The following is a 15,962-nucleotide window of genomic DNA, read 5'->3' as shown; positions in this document are numbered from 1 at the left end:
CGCTTTTTGAGAAAAGATCTCTGACTGTAGCCTGACTGGCCTGGACACAGATTCCCCTGTCTCTTCCTACTAAGTGCTAGGATAAAAGTGTGCACTATCAGCCGGGCAGTGGTGGCTCATGCCTTTAATCCCAGGGGAGGCAGAGGCAAGCAGATCTCTGTGAGTTTGAGGCCTGCCTAGTCTACAAGAGCTAAGGACAGGCTCCAAAGCTACAGAGAAAGCTGTCTCAATTTTAAAAAAAAAAAGAAAAGAAAAAAAGTGTGTACTATCACTCATAGATTCCAGTTTTGTTTTGGAAGATATTTAATTTTCAATTAATTCTTGGCCGGGCGGTGGTGGCGCACGCCTTTAATCCCAGCACTCGGGAGGCAGAGGCAAGTGGATCTCTGTGAGTTCGAGGCCAGCCTGGACTACAAGAGCTAGTTCCAGGATAGGAACCAAAAGCTACGGAGAAACCCTGTCTCGAAAAAAAAAAAATTTAATTAATTCTTTTGGTGTTTAACTATTTTTTCTGCTGTCAAGGCTTGTAGGGTAGAGGTAAGCAGATCTCTGTAAGTTTACTGCCAGCCTGATCTCCAGAATGAGTTCATTTTTTCCTTCAAGCCATTTTCTCAAAGGGAATGGCACATGCTAGAGCCTTGCTGTGGGTCTGTTTTTTTGCATTCCTGTGCCTTTTATTAGTTCATTCTATTGCTCAACTTTATCAACCAGTACCTTAAGGGTGTGTGTGTGTGCTCGAGAGTGTGCTTTTGCTTATGGGCTTGTTTTTTGTTGTGTTTGTTTCTTAGTAGTTGAAAATGTCATTGCATCTGACCCCCTGCTGCCCCCTCACCCCTATACACACACACACACACACACGCACGCACGCACGCAGGCGTGCTAAAGTTTTAGCCCAGAATCTGTGTAGTCTTTGATGGAAGTCGGAGAAGGAGATGTGCCTTATGCTTTCTAGTACTTTTCCTTTGCTGTTAGCAGAGGAGATTTGGGCATAATTCAGTTTGCTTCCAAGATAAGAACACATTATATATTCTTGCTTTCTTATCATCCAGGGCCAAAAAAGAAAAAAAAGCATGCTTTGTTTGTTTTCAGCCTGTGGTGACTGAGGAACTCCATTTATCAAGTCTTAACGCTCCTTCCCGTATACTTACTATTTTGTGATTATTTTGTGATTATTTCGTTCTACCTGGTGCTGGCATTTGTTGAACTGCTTATATCAGTAAAATTTTATCTAATATGTTTGTTTAAATACCAGTTTGAGGGCTTGGAGTATAGTTCAGTTGCAGAGTCCCTACCTGACATGCATGAAGCATTTGGTACAATCTGGTACATAAAATCAGGTATGCTGGCACACAGCTGGAACCCTGCCCTTGAGCAGTACAGGCAGGAGGATGAGAGGTTCAGTGTTGTCCTTGGCTGTGCAGTTCTGCCATTGCCGTGTGTGCTGGCACACACCAGTAAAATCTGCTGCGAAGATAGAGGCAGGAGGGTCGTGAGAGTCCTGTCACACACACAAAAGAAAAAAACCAGTTTGATTGTCATAGATTGCTGCTTTTAAAACAAAATCAATATCCTTACCTAAATTAAGTCCATCAAAACAAATAAGTAAAATAGATTTTTCTCGTCCATTTAAAGCAATTTTAACTTCAAAGAACATTAATGAGAATCCTGGAAGCTGGGACCCAATGTATGTTTCTGCTGACAAGTTCCAGCCACAACCTTCAGATAGTCCTGCCAGTGACAATAAAGAGTCAAGAATGGGGAGGTAAGAAATGTCAGTCTGTGGCATATGAGCGACATCTTTGCTCACATTGAACTCCTTCTGTTAACTTTCCTTCCATTCCTGAGGCTGGGGGATGAGGCAGTCAGAATGTGTTTTCCATGCAAACATATGGACCTTAGTTCAGATCCCTAACTAAAAAGTTGTTTTTGGTGCTCATACCTACAACCCTGTGCTGGGATTCCTGGGGCAGGGGCGGAGACAGGTAGATCCTAGGTGCAGTGAGAGATGGGTATACAGCCATAGAGGTAGGCTCCTGACGGGTAGACATCCTCTGGCCTCCACACTCACCCACCCAGCAAGTATATACACACACCTGTGTGCACAACCACGTGCGTGCCTACACTCATACCAAAAAGTAAAAAATGCCAGGAACAGTAACAAAAGCATGTAATCACAGCTCTGGTGACACAGAGACAGGAAACACTTTAGTGCTGTTGACCAGTCAGTTTATCTAAATTGGTTAGCTCCTAAGAAACCCGGTCTTGGGAGTAAGGTCAAGGAAAAATCAAGTTGGATACTCAGTGTCAATTTCTGGCTTCTGCATTACCTTTATGCATATGCTTATTCCATCCTTCCTGGGGTTGGTTTTTGTTTTTTTCTTTGTTTGTTTGTTTTTGTTGTTGTTTTGTTTGAGAGTGCTTTGTTTTTTGAGACAGGGTCACCTTTGTTGGCTGGAACTCCCTGTGTGGACTGGGCTGCCTCAAACTTGAAGTGGTCCTTCAGCCTTCGCAACACTAGGTGTACACAACTGGACACTAAATAGCCCTGGGTCACATTGCTTTGTTTATTTGGATATAGGCTTTTGAGTATGTACAAGGCCTAAGGTACAGCATGAGAAGTAAACACTCAGAGCTTCTTGTTGTTTAAAGGTCAGAATATAACCCAACTGAACTAAAACCAAAGCAAACCTGGAAGCTGGTGATAAACATCTCCGGGCAGACCTTGCCCAAAGTGAAAGACCTTTTGCCTTCCTAGAAAAACTCTGTCTGTCAATTTACTCTGGGAAAAATTCAAAGTATTATTTCACGATATGTAAATAAGGCTGTCAAGTTAGACTTCTGAATTCAGGAATTGCAGGTAGGTACCACCACACCCTGCTTTTGCTTTCAAAAATACTTAAATCTATCAGGACAAATACCTCACCACTTCAGGAAACAAAGGGCTCTTGTTTTCTGAATCCCCGTTATGTCTATGGATTCCTTTGGGGAATGGTAACAGATTGTCAATAATCTAGCAATGCTGTCTTTTCCTGGCCCTGCACTTAACTGAGGAGTGATTTTTAAGGCGGGCATTATACTTCTAACAAAAAAATGAAAAAGACCTGCTTCCTTGGGCACTAAAGCCATGTTTAGTAGTAGTTATCTCATTGGCATACTAAATGATAAACACGCAAAAGACTGGAGGAACTACTTCTTGGGCACACACGTTACTAACGTTTAATGGTTGACTCAGGGGTGTGACAGTGGGGATCAAAGGCAGGCCTTCCTATGCTTTTAAGCAAAGTGTTTACCACTGAAATATGTGCCCACCACAGTAGTTGGCTTTTTTTTTTAATTTTATTAATTACATTCATTTTTGTATGTGTTTCAAGGCTGACCTTGAACTTACTACGTAGCAAGGACAACCTTGATTTCCTGCTCTTCTGCCTCTACATCAGCAGGCACACCTTTCCGTCTACCTGGCTCTTTTTTTTTAATGTGTGAGTGTTTTGCTCAAATGTGTAGATATACATTTGTTATGTGCATCTGGGAACTGAAGTTATGGACAGTTATAAACCACCATGTGTGTTCTGAGACTCAAATCCAGGTTCTCTGCAAAAAGAAGTGCCATTAATTGCTGAGCCATCTCCAGCCCAGCCTCTTGTTTCAGAATGACTTTGGACACTGAAAATGCAGGGAAGGGGGAGTGATACTATAAATTCTTCTCAAATTAGGTACAAATAAAGTGATGTCAGCATTGCTCAGTTTTCTATCTCCACAAGAGGCCTAACATGCATCTGGACTCAAGTGGGATGGTGTATAGAATCTGAATTAGCATCAGTGGATAATTCGGGGCAGGGGTGGAGTGTGCTGACGAGCTTTAAACAGCTCTGAAGGGGAGAGGTCATATGTCGACAGTGGCACGTTGGCAGGCAGATGAATCCAGGCTCCGGGGCTGTCGTGTACACTCCTTTTTGCTGGTCATTCCTTATTTCTCTGACAGTGAGATGTTTCACTTATGCTTTGGCTGCCAAGGAGTTAGGATTGGGACTTTCTGAATTGGTGGTGATGGTTTCCTTCTTTCATCCATCTCTCCAGGCCTTCCCCTTTTAAATCTCCATTGGCAAGCCGTAGGTGCTCTGCACACAGCCGCTCTGGGAGTCTTCAAAACAGGAACTGCCCATCTCAAGAGGAGCTCCTTCATGTTGTTGAAACAGAGAAGTCACGTGAACAACAGAACTTAACAAGGCAAGATCTAGGTAATGCAAAAACACTTTGTTTCACACTGTATCCTGTGTTCAAAGTACACTTTTGAAAAATAACTTGAGCTGTGATCTGAGTTTACTTGCAAATTATTACAGCTATAAGTGAAGGAAACCCCGAACAGTGTGGGGTTCCTCCCGGACCCCAGACTGGGCGCAGACCACACCCAAATACCTGCTCTACAGAGAGATCTTGTATTCAGCAGGAAAGAAAGTTAAAGTGGCTGCTTTCTGACTCAGGCTGGAAAACGGCAGCAAATGACCTTGCAAATATAATTTTAAGAGGAGAAAAAGGAGCAGTCTGTGTTGGAATGAGCTAGGGTGCAGGGGTAAAGAAGAAAGAGGCAGGGATATTTGTCACGGATGCCTCTAGATGGCGAAGAGACAGATGTGGCACATAGGCAAATAATGGTTTATAAAGGTAAAATCGAAAAGCTTATGTTAGGGTGAGGTGTTTAATTTTAATTGTGTATATTAATTCATGAACCAAACAGAGCTTCTGATTACTGGACTTAAGTACTTTGAGAGCTGGACCTTGGTAGTCAGCCTCAGAAGGGGGAAGTAGCCAAATAAGGGAACAGACCTTGGTGGCTAGCTTTAGGAATGTCATCTGTGTTCCCAAGGCAGAGGGAGTGGGGAAAAGGGCAAGGCCTGCCAGAGCCTCCTGCTTGACTGGGCTGGCATCCCTTCAGTAAGTCTGTCCATAGTGGATTACTAATAGTTTTGAAAATGATAGGGTCTGGTTGGTCATCTACATGTTTTTGTTTCAGATATTAGAACTGTAAGATCCTAGAATAAAGTTACAAGTCTGTTCTTTACTGGAAAATAAGTTACAACATGAAGTCATCTATTTTTAATGAATATAAATGACTTTTTGTTTCATAAATCACTTAGTAAATGGTGTATTTTTATGATTTGTAAATCAGAGCTTTAATCAGTTAAAGTTTTTGTTTGCTTGTTAGGTTTTTCAAGACAAGGTTTCTTTACATTACAGCTCTAACTGTCCTGGAACTCGCTCTGTAGACCAGGCTGGCCTCGAGTACAGAGATCGTCTGCTTCTGCCTCCTGAGTGCTGGAGTTAAAGTTATGTGCCACCACTACCTAGCAAGAAAGACTTAATTAATCTTCAAAAATACAATATCATAAAAAACACTATCAGTATCAGATGTGGCGTTTGACTGTGTTCTTACATTGCTTAATTCTTTTTCTTTTTTCTTTTCTTTCTCTGTTTTTATTTACTTTATGTTATGCATATGTATATTTTGTGCACGTTTATCTGTGCACCTTGTGTCTACCTGGTACCTACTGAGACTAGAAGAGGGTGATGGGTACCCTCGAACTGGAATTACAGAAAGTTGTAGCTGCCATGTGGGTTCTGGGAATAAACCCAAGTCCTCAGTGAGAGTAGCCAGTGCTTTTAACCGCTGAGCCATCTCTCCAGCCCGCCTAGCTTATTCTTGATCAGTGACATTTCTAAAGTGTTTCACAGATGCACTACCTGTTGATCAAGTGAAAGATGTAATGATTTATCTATGATTTTAATCTTTTTTTCCATCCTCGTGGAAGTCTTGTATATTATTTGTTCCCAAACTGGACAAAATAGTAAATATAAAAGTATTTAAAATTACCTCACTACTACCCAGTTAATAATAAAGTATTGCTGTTTCAGCTGGACATGGTGGCACACACTTGTTGAGGTAGGCGGTTCTCTGAGCTCGAGGCCAGCCTGGTTAATATAGTGAACCCCAGGCCTTCGAAGACTGTAGAGTAGACCATTTGCCAAAAATTATAAAGAAATGGGTTTGGGGGTTGTTTTGTGTTTTTTTTTTTTTTTTTGAGACAGTTTCTCTGTAGCTTTGGAGCCTGCCCTAGAAACTCGCTTTGTAGACCAGGCTGGCCTCAAACTCACAGAGGTCGCCTGTCTCTGCCTCCCAAGTGCTGGGATTAAAGGCGTGCGCCAACACTGCCCAACTTCTTTAGTTATTTTACTCAGAGTTTTATTTTTAGAATATGTGATGTAGTGGTACATGTCTGTAGTCTCAGTTACTTGAGTCGCCAATACAGGATTGCTTCACCTAGAGTTCAAGGCGTTTCATCAGTGGCTATATACAAGATCCTATTTCAACTAATCAATTAAAATAAAATAGTTTTAAACTTGTCATGTAGTCTGGTAAGCCTTGAACTTGTGATCCTCCTGCTTCGGCCTTGTGTAGCTAGACTTATAGGACTGTGCTTCCAGGTCTGACTATGGTAAATATTTCTGCACTGGCAAGATGACTTATCAGGTCAGGGCTACTTGCCATCAAGTCTAATGGCTTCTGAGCTCAATCTGTGGAGCCCACAGGATGGGAGGAGAGAACTAAGCCCTGCAAGTTGTCCTCTTAATTCTATATCACGTGCACACACTTGCAGCATATAAGTAAGTAAGTAAATAAATAGCTGTGTTAATAAGTATGCACACACAGCAAATAAATCAATAAATGTATTAATGAATATTTTTAGCTATCATCTTTAATGATTTAGAACCATCTTTGCATATCAACATTTATTTTCAAAGCATAAAATCTAATGGGTGGGCCAGTGAGATGTCTGAGCAAGCTTGACAACTCAGATTCAGTCTCCTACTCAATCTCAGTGGACATTTAAGTAATTTCTAAAGTTACACTATTCTGAACAGTTGCAGTACATATCACTAAACCTACACACCCACCCACCCCGGTTTTTCGAGACATGGGTTCTCTGTGTAATCTTAGCTGTCTTTGGAACTCACTCTGGAGACCAGGCTGGCCTCTAGCTCATAGAGATTTTCCTGCCTCTGCCTCCGTAAATTCTGGGATTAAAGGTGTGCACCACCACCACCTGGCCAGCTTTTAAGTTTTATTTATTTTTATTTTATGTGTGTAGGTGTTTAGCCTACATGTCTGTCTGTGTACCACTTTCGTGCCTGGTTCCCACAGAGGCCAGAAGAAGGTATTGGACACCCTGGATCTAGAGTTAGAAACAATTTTAAGCTACCATGTGGGTATTAGAAATTGAACCTCAGTGTTTTGGAAGAGAAGCCATCTCTCCAGCCCTGTGTTGTTTCTGTTTTCCTTTTTTTCTAATAATGCCAATTAACCAGGCATAGTGGTACACACCACTAATCCCAGTACTCAGGAGGCAGAGGCAGATGTATCTTCTAGTTTGAAGCCAGCCTGGTCTACAGAGTAAGTTCCAGGACAGCTAGGACTACACAGAGAAACCCTGTCTCAAAAACAAACAAACAAATAATGCCATATTATTATTTAGAGAAGTGTGTTCTCGTAACATATCTTAATGGGTCTTTTTAGTTCTTCCCAGAGACTGGAACCTTGAATTCTACATTTATTGCCACATCAATTAAAATTCTCTTCCTTGCAGAAGGAACCCCATATCTGGAATCTGGAATCAGCCTTTTCTCTAGTAGAGACCCTGAATCTGAGTCCCCTAAAGAGCCAGCTCATGTGTGCACCACATCTGCTTCAAATTCTGCACAGAAAATATCCGAATGTCAAGTTTCTGAGTCTTTCACGAGTCCGGCTGCTGCTCATGCTCACACTGCAGTGGTGGAAACTGAGAGCGAGATTAAGCCAGAATTGACGTCTTCAAAAGGAAGAGCCCATAAAGGAATATCCATGGTGGTTTCAGGCTTGACCCTCAAAGAAGTAGTGAGTGTATTCATAGTTACCTCTGTAGTGACTGGGACTTGACTGCTATAGATGTACTAGCAATGCATAACCTCTAAGAAGAAATCCATCTGAGGAAATAATTATTGAGTACTGAGTACCTTGCTGAGTATGGTACATTTTTGAATTGTATTAGAATTTTCTTTTTATTTAAAACATAAGGTAACTAGATATATCACCTCACTCCAGAAGGTATCGTTTTCCCTCCTAAATTCATATTTAAGTAAATTTATCAACATCTAACTAAATGTAGACTGGTTTTGCGAATACTGCCAGGTAGTGGCATTTCTCCAGGGTCTGTTTGTCTTTATCTTGGCTGGTAGTTAGGTTTTTCAATACCCTGCTCGGGCCCCGGGTGCCAGAAATGGGAATTGTTTCATACTCATTGAAACATGAAGCCTACTGAACCCATGTTTTTTTTTAAGCTGCTTATAGATTTCAAACATTCTGGGAAATTTATTTCTCCTAAAATTGTTATAATAATAAAATAATTGTATATTTCTTTAAAATACGATAACGTACCTAACTATCAATTGGATTTAATAGTAGATACCATTTATTGTACACTGAGAGGCAACTAAATCGTTCTGAAGTGTCTTCTTAATAGATCCTTCGTAGGCTAGGTACCATTCCTCGTCCTAATGGCTCTACAGGTAGTGACTACATAGATTCTTGGGCCCTGTGTGTCCCGCTATTGAAAAGGCAAAGCAAGCTTGTCTGCCTGATAGTTGCTATGTGTAAGTCCCTTGTCATCTCGCAGTCCCATGCTCAGAGAACAGTTTAAGTAGCTCTTGATGGACTTGCCTTCACATCTAGAATTCCCATTTATTTGCTGAAAATTTGTATTCACTGTTCCTTTGTTTTGTGAGTTCAGCTCTTTAGAGATAGCAAGAGTGGTCTAATCGTTTTTGCCTTGGGCAATTCTGAGGTGCAGATTAAACTACAAGTGGCTTTGGTACATGTTTTCTTTAAACAAGCAAAGAGGAAAACTTTGAGCTCTGTTTGGATTTGCTGAAGTGTGTTAAATTTATGATGAAAGCCACTGACTGTATTACACATGATTAATTCTGAAGCCCGTGTTAAGATGATCTTTTCAGCAGTTGCTCTTCTCACTGAGCACTGTTTTAAGGCTGGGATTTCAGCAATTAACCAGTTCAGAATTGCTAATGACACTGGCAGAGGGCAGCAGCAAGCGTGGGAGGGTGGCGTTAGCTTCTCCAGCCTGCTGCTGCCAGTGCTGGGGGCAGTGTGTACTGAAGCAGTGTGAGGGGTGGCCAGCTTCCGCTGCAGTACTCCAGCACATAAATATTTGCATGGGTGTCGCGGGCTAGAAGATGATACTACCCAGTAAATAGACCTATTTACCAAACAGTAGCTACCAGTTATATCAACTGTGCCCATAGTGGATCTGGTTAATTTCTTTTATTACCTGTTGATTTTTATTTGCTTGATAGATAATAACTAAGAGACTCTAGATTTCTTTTGGGAAGAATGAGTCTCTTCCACTATTTTTTCTTAAGAGAGAATTGATTTTTTTTTTTTTTTTGTATTTACTACAGATATCTTCTCTTGAGTGCTTTGTAACTATCAGTTGAGTCCTTGGTTTTGAGCTATCTGTATCTACAGCAAAATTTTCTATGTAAGGCTACTTACCACTCAGTTTATAAGATGTAGGCAGATAAATTTCAGCTATAGGATGGTCTGTCATTCTGCAAAGAAACTCCAAGAATCTAGTTATATGATCTTTGGTTGTAATTCTCTGACTTTTGGTACTACATTAGACTGCCTTAGAATGTTTTTCTCTGACTTTTCATGGTTTGGAGGGTTTCATTTCTTTGCTTGTGAGGGTTAGGGGGATATTATTTACTTGTTTGAGACAAAATCTCAACAATGTAGCCCTGGCTGAACTAGAACTCAGTCTTAAGACCAGTTTGACCTTGAACTCAGATCTTCCTCCCTCTGCCTCCCAAGTGCTGGGATTAAGAGTGTATGCCACCACGCCTGGCTGATTTATATGTAGTTTTTATTAAATAGTCAGTTTTGAGACTTCAACCTTGTTATATTTTTAAAGCCAGGGCAAGGTGACTCAACAGGGAAAGGTGTTTGCCTGTAACCCTAACAACAAAGTTCAGTCCCCAAAACACAAGAAAATGGCAGGAGAGAACCAACTCCACAGAATTGTCCTCTGACCCCACATACACACAAACGCACAATTGTTATTTTTAAAGAATGTTTTAAGAGTGTGCCTTTTCTGAGATGAAGACTCAGTTGGAATAACTAATACTCTAAGCTGTGTACCCAAGATAATTTAGCATAATTTCTTTTAAGATTTTATTTATTTTTTGTGTATTGGTGTTTGGTTTGCATGGGTGTCAAGTGTGAGGGTACCAGAGTCCTTAAAACTAGAGTTACAGACAGTTGTGGGCTGTCACATAGATGCTGGGAACTGAATCTGGGTCCTATGAAAGAGCAGCTAGCAGGCAGTGGTGGTGTACGCCATTAATCCCAGCACTTGGGAGGCAGAGGCAGGCATGAACTCTGTGAGTTTGAGGCCAGTCTGGTCTACAAAGTGAGTTCCAGAACAACCAGAACTGTTTCACAGAGAAACCCTGTCTCAAAAAACCAAAAAAAAAAATTTAAAAGAATCAGTTTTGCCGGGTAATGGTAGTGCACACCTTTAATCCCAGCAGAAACAGGCAGATCTCTGAGTTCAAGGAGCTAGTTCCAGAACAGGTAGGGTGGTTACACAGAGAAGCTCTGTCTCAAAACAAATCCAAAAAAAAAAAAGGAAAGAAAGAGCAGCTAGTACTTTTAACCATTGAGCCATCTCTCCAGCCCCTAACTTAACTCAGTGTTTGATTTTTGTTTCAGATGATTGTGCAAAAGTTTGCTAAAAAATACCGCCTCACTTTAACTGATGCAATTACTGAGGAGACTACGCATGTTATTATAAAAACAGGTATACTACAAACCTTTACAGACTATAGTGCATTTATCTCGTAAACCCCATTAAGAGCCATATCAATCAAGTTGAGCATCCCTAATCCAAAAATTCAAAATCTACAACCATTTGAATATGGACATAACACAACAAGTGGAAATTCTCCTTTTCATGTGGCAGCTCACAGTCGGGCGACATACGAAGCATGTTGTGTAAAATTGCCTTTAGGGTTTGCAGATGAAGCTTGGTGGAAGGCTGCTACTTAGTTGGCATGTACAAGGACCCAGGTCAGTGATTCTCAACCCATGGGTTGCGACCCCTTTGGGGGTTGAAAGACCTTTTCACAGGGGTCACCTAAGACCATCAGAAAAACACAAATATTTACATTATGATTCATAACAGTAGCAAAATTACAGTTATGAAGTAACAATGAAAGTAATTTCATGCTTGGGGATTGCCCCATGAGGAACTGTATTAAAGGGTCACAGCATTAGGAAGTGAGAAACACTGCTCTGGGTACTGTCCTAGCACCAAAAACAAAAAGTTACCCTCAGGTTTTGTATATAATACATGAATGACTTGGCTGTGATGACTCAAACCTTTGATCCCCACATTTAGGAGTCTGAGGCAGGAAGGCCAGAAGTTCAAGACCAGCCTGGGCTATAAAGCAAGACCTTGTCTTAAAAAACAAATGAAGCAGCAACAAAAAAGTGGATTTTGTGTTATGCCTGAAAGATGTCCCATATCTATATATATGCAAATTCTCCAAAAAAAAAATTAGTTTGGGCCTAGCATTTCAGATCAGAGTGTTGAGCCTGACTTCATTTAAGCATGCCATACATGAAGTCTCCCAATAGTTATTATTTTACAAAGACAGTAGTCTTGTATGACCTGTTGGTTTTGGGTAGTGGCAAAATGAATTGCTGAGCCACACTTCCTGTGTACTCCTTGGAGTTCAGGGGGTATAGAGCAGACCAGATCATGGAAGAGCAAGTAATGCGAAGAGAACCGGGTGGAAGTAAATCTCCACTCAGACTTTGGAGAGTAGTGAGCTGCATGTGACTCGTGGCTGAGTGTGGCTGAGTGTGTATCCTATAGCCTTAACAGGGGAGGGAGGAAAAGAGTGGACCCACTCACGTGTCGTACACTTTCTCCTTTTTTTAGTCTTAGTTGTGTTTGTGTAAGATACCTCTGGGAGTTTGTAGTTGACTGTAAAATCTGAGTAAACATTTCAGAGCTGCTGAAAAGCTTATATGAAATTGGCCTGCTTTATTTTTTTTTTTGGTTTTTCGAGACAGGGTTTCTCTGTGGTTTTGGAGCCTGTCCTGGAACTAGCTCTGTAGACCAGGCTGGTCTTGAACTCACAGAGATCCGCCTCCCTCTGCCTCCCGAGTGCTGGGATTAAAGGCGTGCGCCACCATCGCCCGGCTTGGCCTGCTTTATTAATGCAAGCCTGGTACATGTAGGAAGAGAAGTGTGGCTCTGGCCTTTGATGGATCTTCTGAAGTGCCTGTCTAGGTGATATTCTTTGTGCTGAACACAGTTTTTTCACTGTGGCAACTAATAGGCTTAGAGAGGCTGTGGGGTGTGGAACACACCTTTAATCCTAGCACTCAGGAGGCAGAGGGAGGCGGATCTCTGTGAGTTCGAGACATAACATACAGAGTGAGTTCCAGGACAGCCAAGGCAGTTACACAGAGAAACCCTGTTGCAAAACACCCCCCATCTGCTGCCACCAAAATAAAACGTGTGTGTGTGAGGGGGGGGGGGGCACTTTTTTCTTGCAGAGGGCCCAGGATCCCTAGCACCCACATTGTAACTCACAACCACCATAACTAGTTTCAGAGTATCCACCATCCCCTTGTGATCTCGGGCACTAGACATGCATGTGATACATAAACACACGTGTAAGCAAAACAGTTAGACATAAAATAAATCTAAAAAATTTTTTAGTAAAAGTGATGTTTGGCAGAGAATAAAGGAATGAGAAGATCAAGGGGCTGAGATATCCATCTCTGAGCATCTGAAGAATTAGTGTGAGGCTCGGGAAGTCAGAGAACTGCACAAGTGTGGGAGGCACAGATTAGAACTACACACTCCAAACCTTGCTCACAGAATTGGTTTTCTGGTGCACACTTGCCCATCCTGGGATATTTCTGTCCTTAGAGCTTAGCTAGGTTTCTGTTGCTGTGAAGAGATGCCCAGTACTTAATTGGGGTGCCTCATTTACAGTTTCAGAGGTTCCGGCCATTATCATCATGGCGGGGAGCATGGTGACACACGGGCAGACATGGTGCTGACAAAGCTGAGAGTCCTACATCTTGCAGGCGACAAGAAATGGTCTGAGACACTGGGCGGGTATCCTGAGCATAGGAAAACTCAAAGCTCACCGCCACAGTGACACACTTCCTCCAACAAAACCACACCTCCTAATAGTGCCACTCCCTTTGGGATTGTGGGGGTCAGTTACATTCAGACTACCACAGAGCTCTAGGCTTCACCATAGGGTTGAAAGCTCTTTGACTGTTTCCGTAAGACTGCTAAAATCTAGGTTTCTCGTGCATGGGAATTGTACCAGAGGGCAGTGCTCATTGGAGGCAGGTGCCAGAACCAGATATGGAAGCTAAGTTCTATGTAAGAGAGGAACACCATTAGATTTTAGTATGTTTTAAGAAATGGGTTAGGATGAAAGGTGATAAAGGTGAAAGAGAGCTTTAAAATACAAATTAAGTCTAAAGTAGCTCTTTAAACTCAAAGGCAATGAAGCGTGTGTTGCTTGTGAGCTAAAATCAGCCTTTAGAAGCTTCAAAAATTATGAGGAATTCTGTGAGGCAGAATGGCCGCTTCCACTACTTGCAGATGGCCTGCTGTGTTTGGGATTTAGTTGAATACATTTCTCCTGTTTAAATGGGTTTTTCTCAGTTTGCTAAGTTCTTCAAAGTAGCCTTTGAAACACTAGGAAATAAACAGACTCTTCATCTCCTGCTTATTGAAATACCTACACGGAAAGAGAATAGCTGTGGCGAGACTGTTTCCCTGTCTCTCTCAGGAATACAAGGGGTCAGGGTCCCCAGGGAGAAACTGCAGGGCTGGACTTGTCATTGGCATTTCTGATTTAGGATCTTTTTTAGTTTTTATTTTTTTCAAATTTAGGACTTCAGCACTTTTCTTACATATTCCTGTCTGGTAAAGTAGATCTATACCCATATTTATCACTAGTACTAGTTAACATGGGGTGGAGCTCTTTAGCTAGCCTTGGCCTCTCAGCTGAGGCGGACAATTCCTCTGGTCTTAGCATGGCATCTGCCTCTTACCAGGCTTCCAAAATCCACTCCTGCTGGTTCTCATTAGTGCTGCTTCTGGCTTCTGATTTTCTATCTCAGGGGTGCTGGGCTCCAGCTTCTTGGGCAGCACCTCCCACTTATGTTTTTCTAACGCCTCAGGTGTCTTTCGTTCTCAGATGCTGAGCTTGTGTGTGAACGGACACTGAAGTACTTTCTAGGAATCGCAGGAAGAAAATGGATAGTTAGTTATTCATGTGAGTACAATGCAGTGTGTCTGCTCCTCCCTTTAACACCTGAGGTTTCTGCTGATGCTAAGTCTGAGTTACCAAAAGGTCTTTAGCACAAAACTAGCTCTGTCTTTAAATGCATATGGCTTTGTTCAGATAGAACTAATAGGACCTGGTCTCCTCTTAGCCGTGCTAGCATGTGAGCGAGGACTTACTTAATAGTAGGAGGAATCCATATACAGCAGCACTTTTATAACGTTTAAATAATCTTCCGCTATGTCCAGAAGGAAATCTGCCACAGGCCTTATTAAAGAGGGAGCTCTCCTGTGAAGAGAACCTGTTGTTCTGCTCTTCATTACTTACCTCTCCTGTGTTCTCTGCAGGGGTCATTCGGTCGATTCAAGAAAGAAAACTGCTGAGTGTGGTAGGTGGTCGATGCACACTCGCCAGAGACACTGGAATGGGCGTTGCTTTCCCTTCATTACACGTTTTCCTCAGTGAGGGGGCCGTTGAGAGTGATGTAGAGCAGGCCAGGAAATGTCATGTTCTTATTCGTTCTAGATTGCAAAAGAACGTGTTTTCTTGGAGAAAGAAAGGAGTTTGCAAAATAAAGATTCATATGAACAAATAATGAGCCTCCTCCAGAGCCAGATGAGGTGGTGCGTATCTGTGATACCAACGCTTAGGAATTTGGGGCCTGACTGGACTGCATAACATAACATAACATAGTTTCAGGCCAGTCTAGGCTACATAACAAGAGCCTGTCTTTTTGTTTTTGTTTTTTTGCGACAGGGTTTCTCTGTGTAACAGCTCTGACTGTCCTGTAACTCAGTTTGTAGACCAGGCTGGCCTCAAACTTATAAAGATCCACCTGCCTCTGCCTCCTAGTGTTGGGACTAAAGGCCTATGCCACCATGCCTGGCTGAGCCTGTCTTTATAAATAAATAATCAGAAATAGCCACCGCCACCACCCTTTGGGGTGGGGGGTTGCATATCATGGAATGGTCTGGCACTCTTGATCGCCTGCCTGTGATCTCCCAAGTGCTGGGATTATGGGATTATAAGTATGTTCCACCACACCAAGCCCCTTCTCTTATAAGTGTACACCTTTGTAAGAAACTGGCTAGTCACCATTGTTAAAGAAAATGACTTTGGGTAAGGGTATGGCTTCGTTTGTGCTTGTCTAACATGCATGTGGCCCTGGGTTTGATTCCCAGCACCTCATGAATATGAATTACATTTGCTTGTGGTCTCGGTCTTAGAGAGTGGGAGCAGCAGAATGAGCAATTCAGTCATCCTTAAATTACATGAGTTCAAAGTCAGCATAATCTACAGGAGACCCTTTCTCAGAAAAAGAAATTAATGTGCTGAATATCTGTTTAGACATCGGTCTCCTTCCAAGAAATGCTGCTTTTTATGATACAAAGAACAATGAGAATTAAATACGTTAAGCATGTAGTAGGAAGAATAATTTTAGTACAGCCAAGAACTGATGATGACGATAGATCACACGAAACAAAATTAGTAGCATCTGTTTAAAACTATTTATTACACACTACTCGGTA

The 15,962-nt window shown here is 41.9% G+C and overlaps 1 protein-coding gene across 5 annotated transcripts in view; it reads left to right on the top strand.

Moving 5' to 3' along the window:
* Window positions 1-15,962, top strand: part of Brca1 (BRCA1 DNA repair associated) — a 71,098-nt gene that overhangs the window by 41,570 nt on the left and 13,566 nt on the right. For all 5 annotated transcript variants that reach the window (XM_041644032.1, XM_041644030.1, XM_041644028.1 and 2 more), the window contains exons 14-19: window positions 1,633-1,762; window positions 4,078-4,238; window positions 7,641-7,927; window positions 10,817-10,904; window positions 14,347-14,424; window positions 14,781-14,821. In XM_041644032.1, the coding sequence (XP_041499966.1) occupies window positions 1,633-1,762; window positions 4,078-4,238; window positions 7,641-7,927; window positions 10,817-10,904; window positions 14,347-14,424; window positions 14,781-14,821 (785 nt within the window). The remainder of the gene's footprint in view (window positions 1-1,632; window positions 1,763-4,077; window positions 4,239-7,640; window positions 7,928-10,816; window positions 10,905-14,346; window positions 14,425-14,780; window positions 14,822-15,962) is intronic.

The sequence above is a fragment of the Microtus oregoni genome, unplaced genomic scaffold, assembly GCF_018167655.1.
Source record: "Microtus oregoni isolate MIOR12 unplaced genomic scaffold, Mior012 000091F_ref0000469, whole genome shotgun sequence".
Lineage (NCBI taxonomy): Eukaryota > Metazoa > Chordata > Mammalia > Rodentia > Cricetidae > Microtus > Microtus oregoni.
Note: the sequence above shows the minus strand (reverse complement) of the source record. Positions and strands in the feature narration are given on the sequence as shown.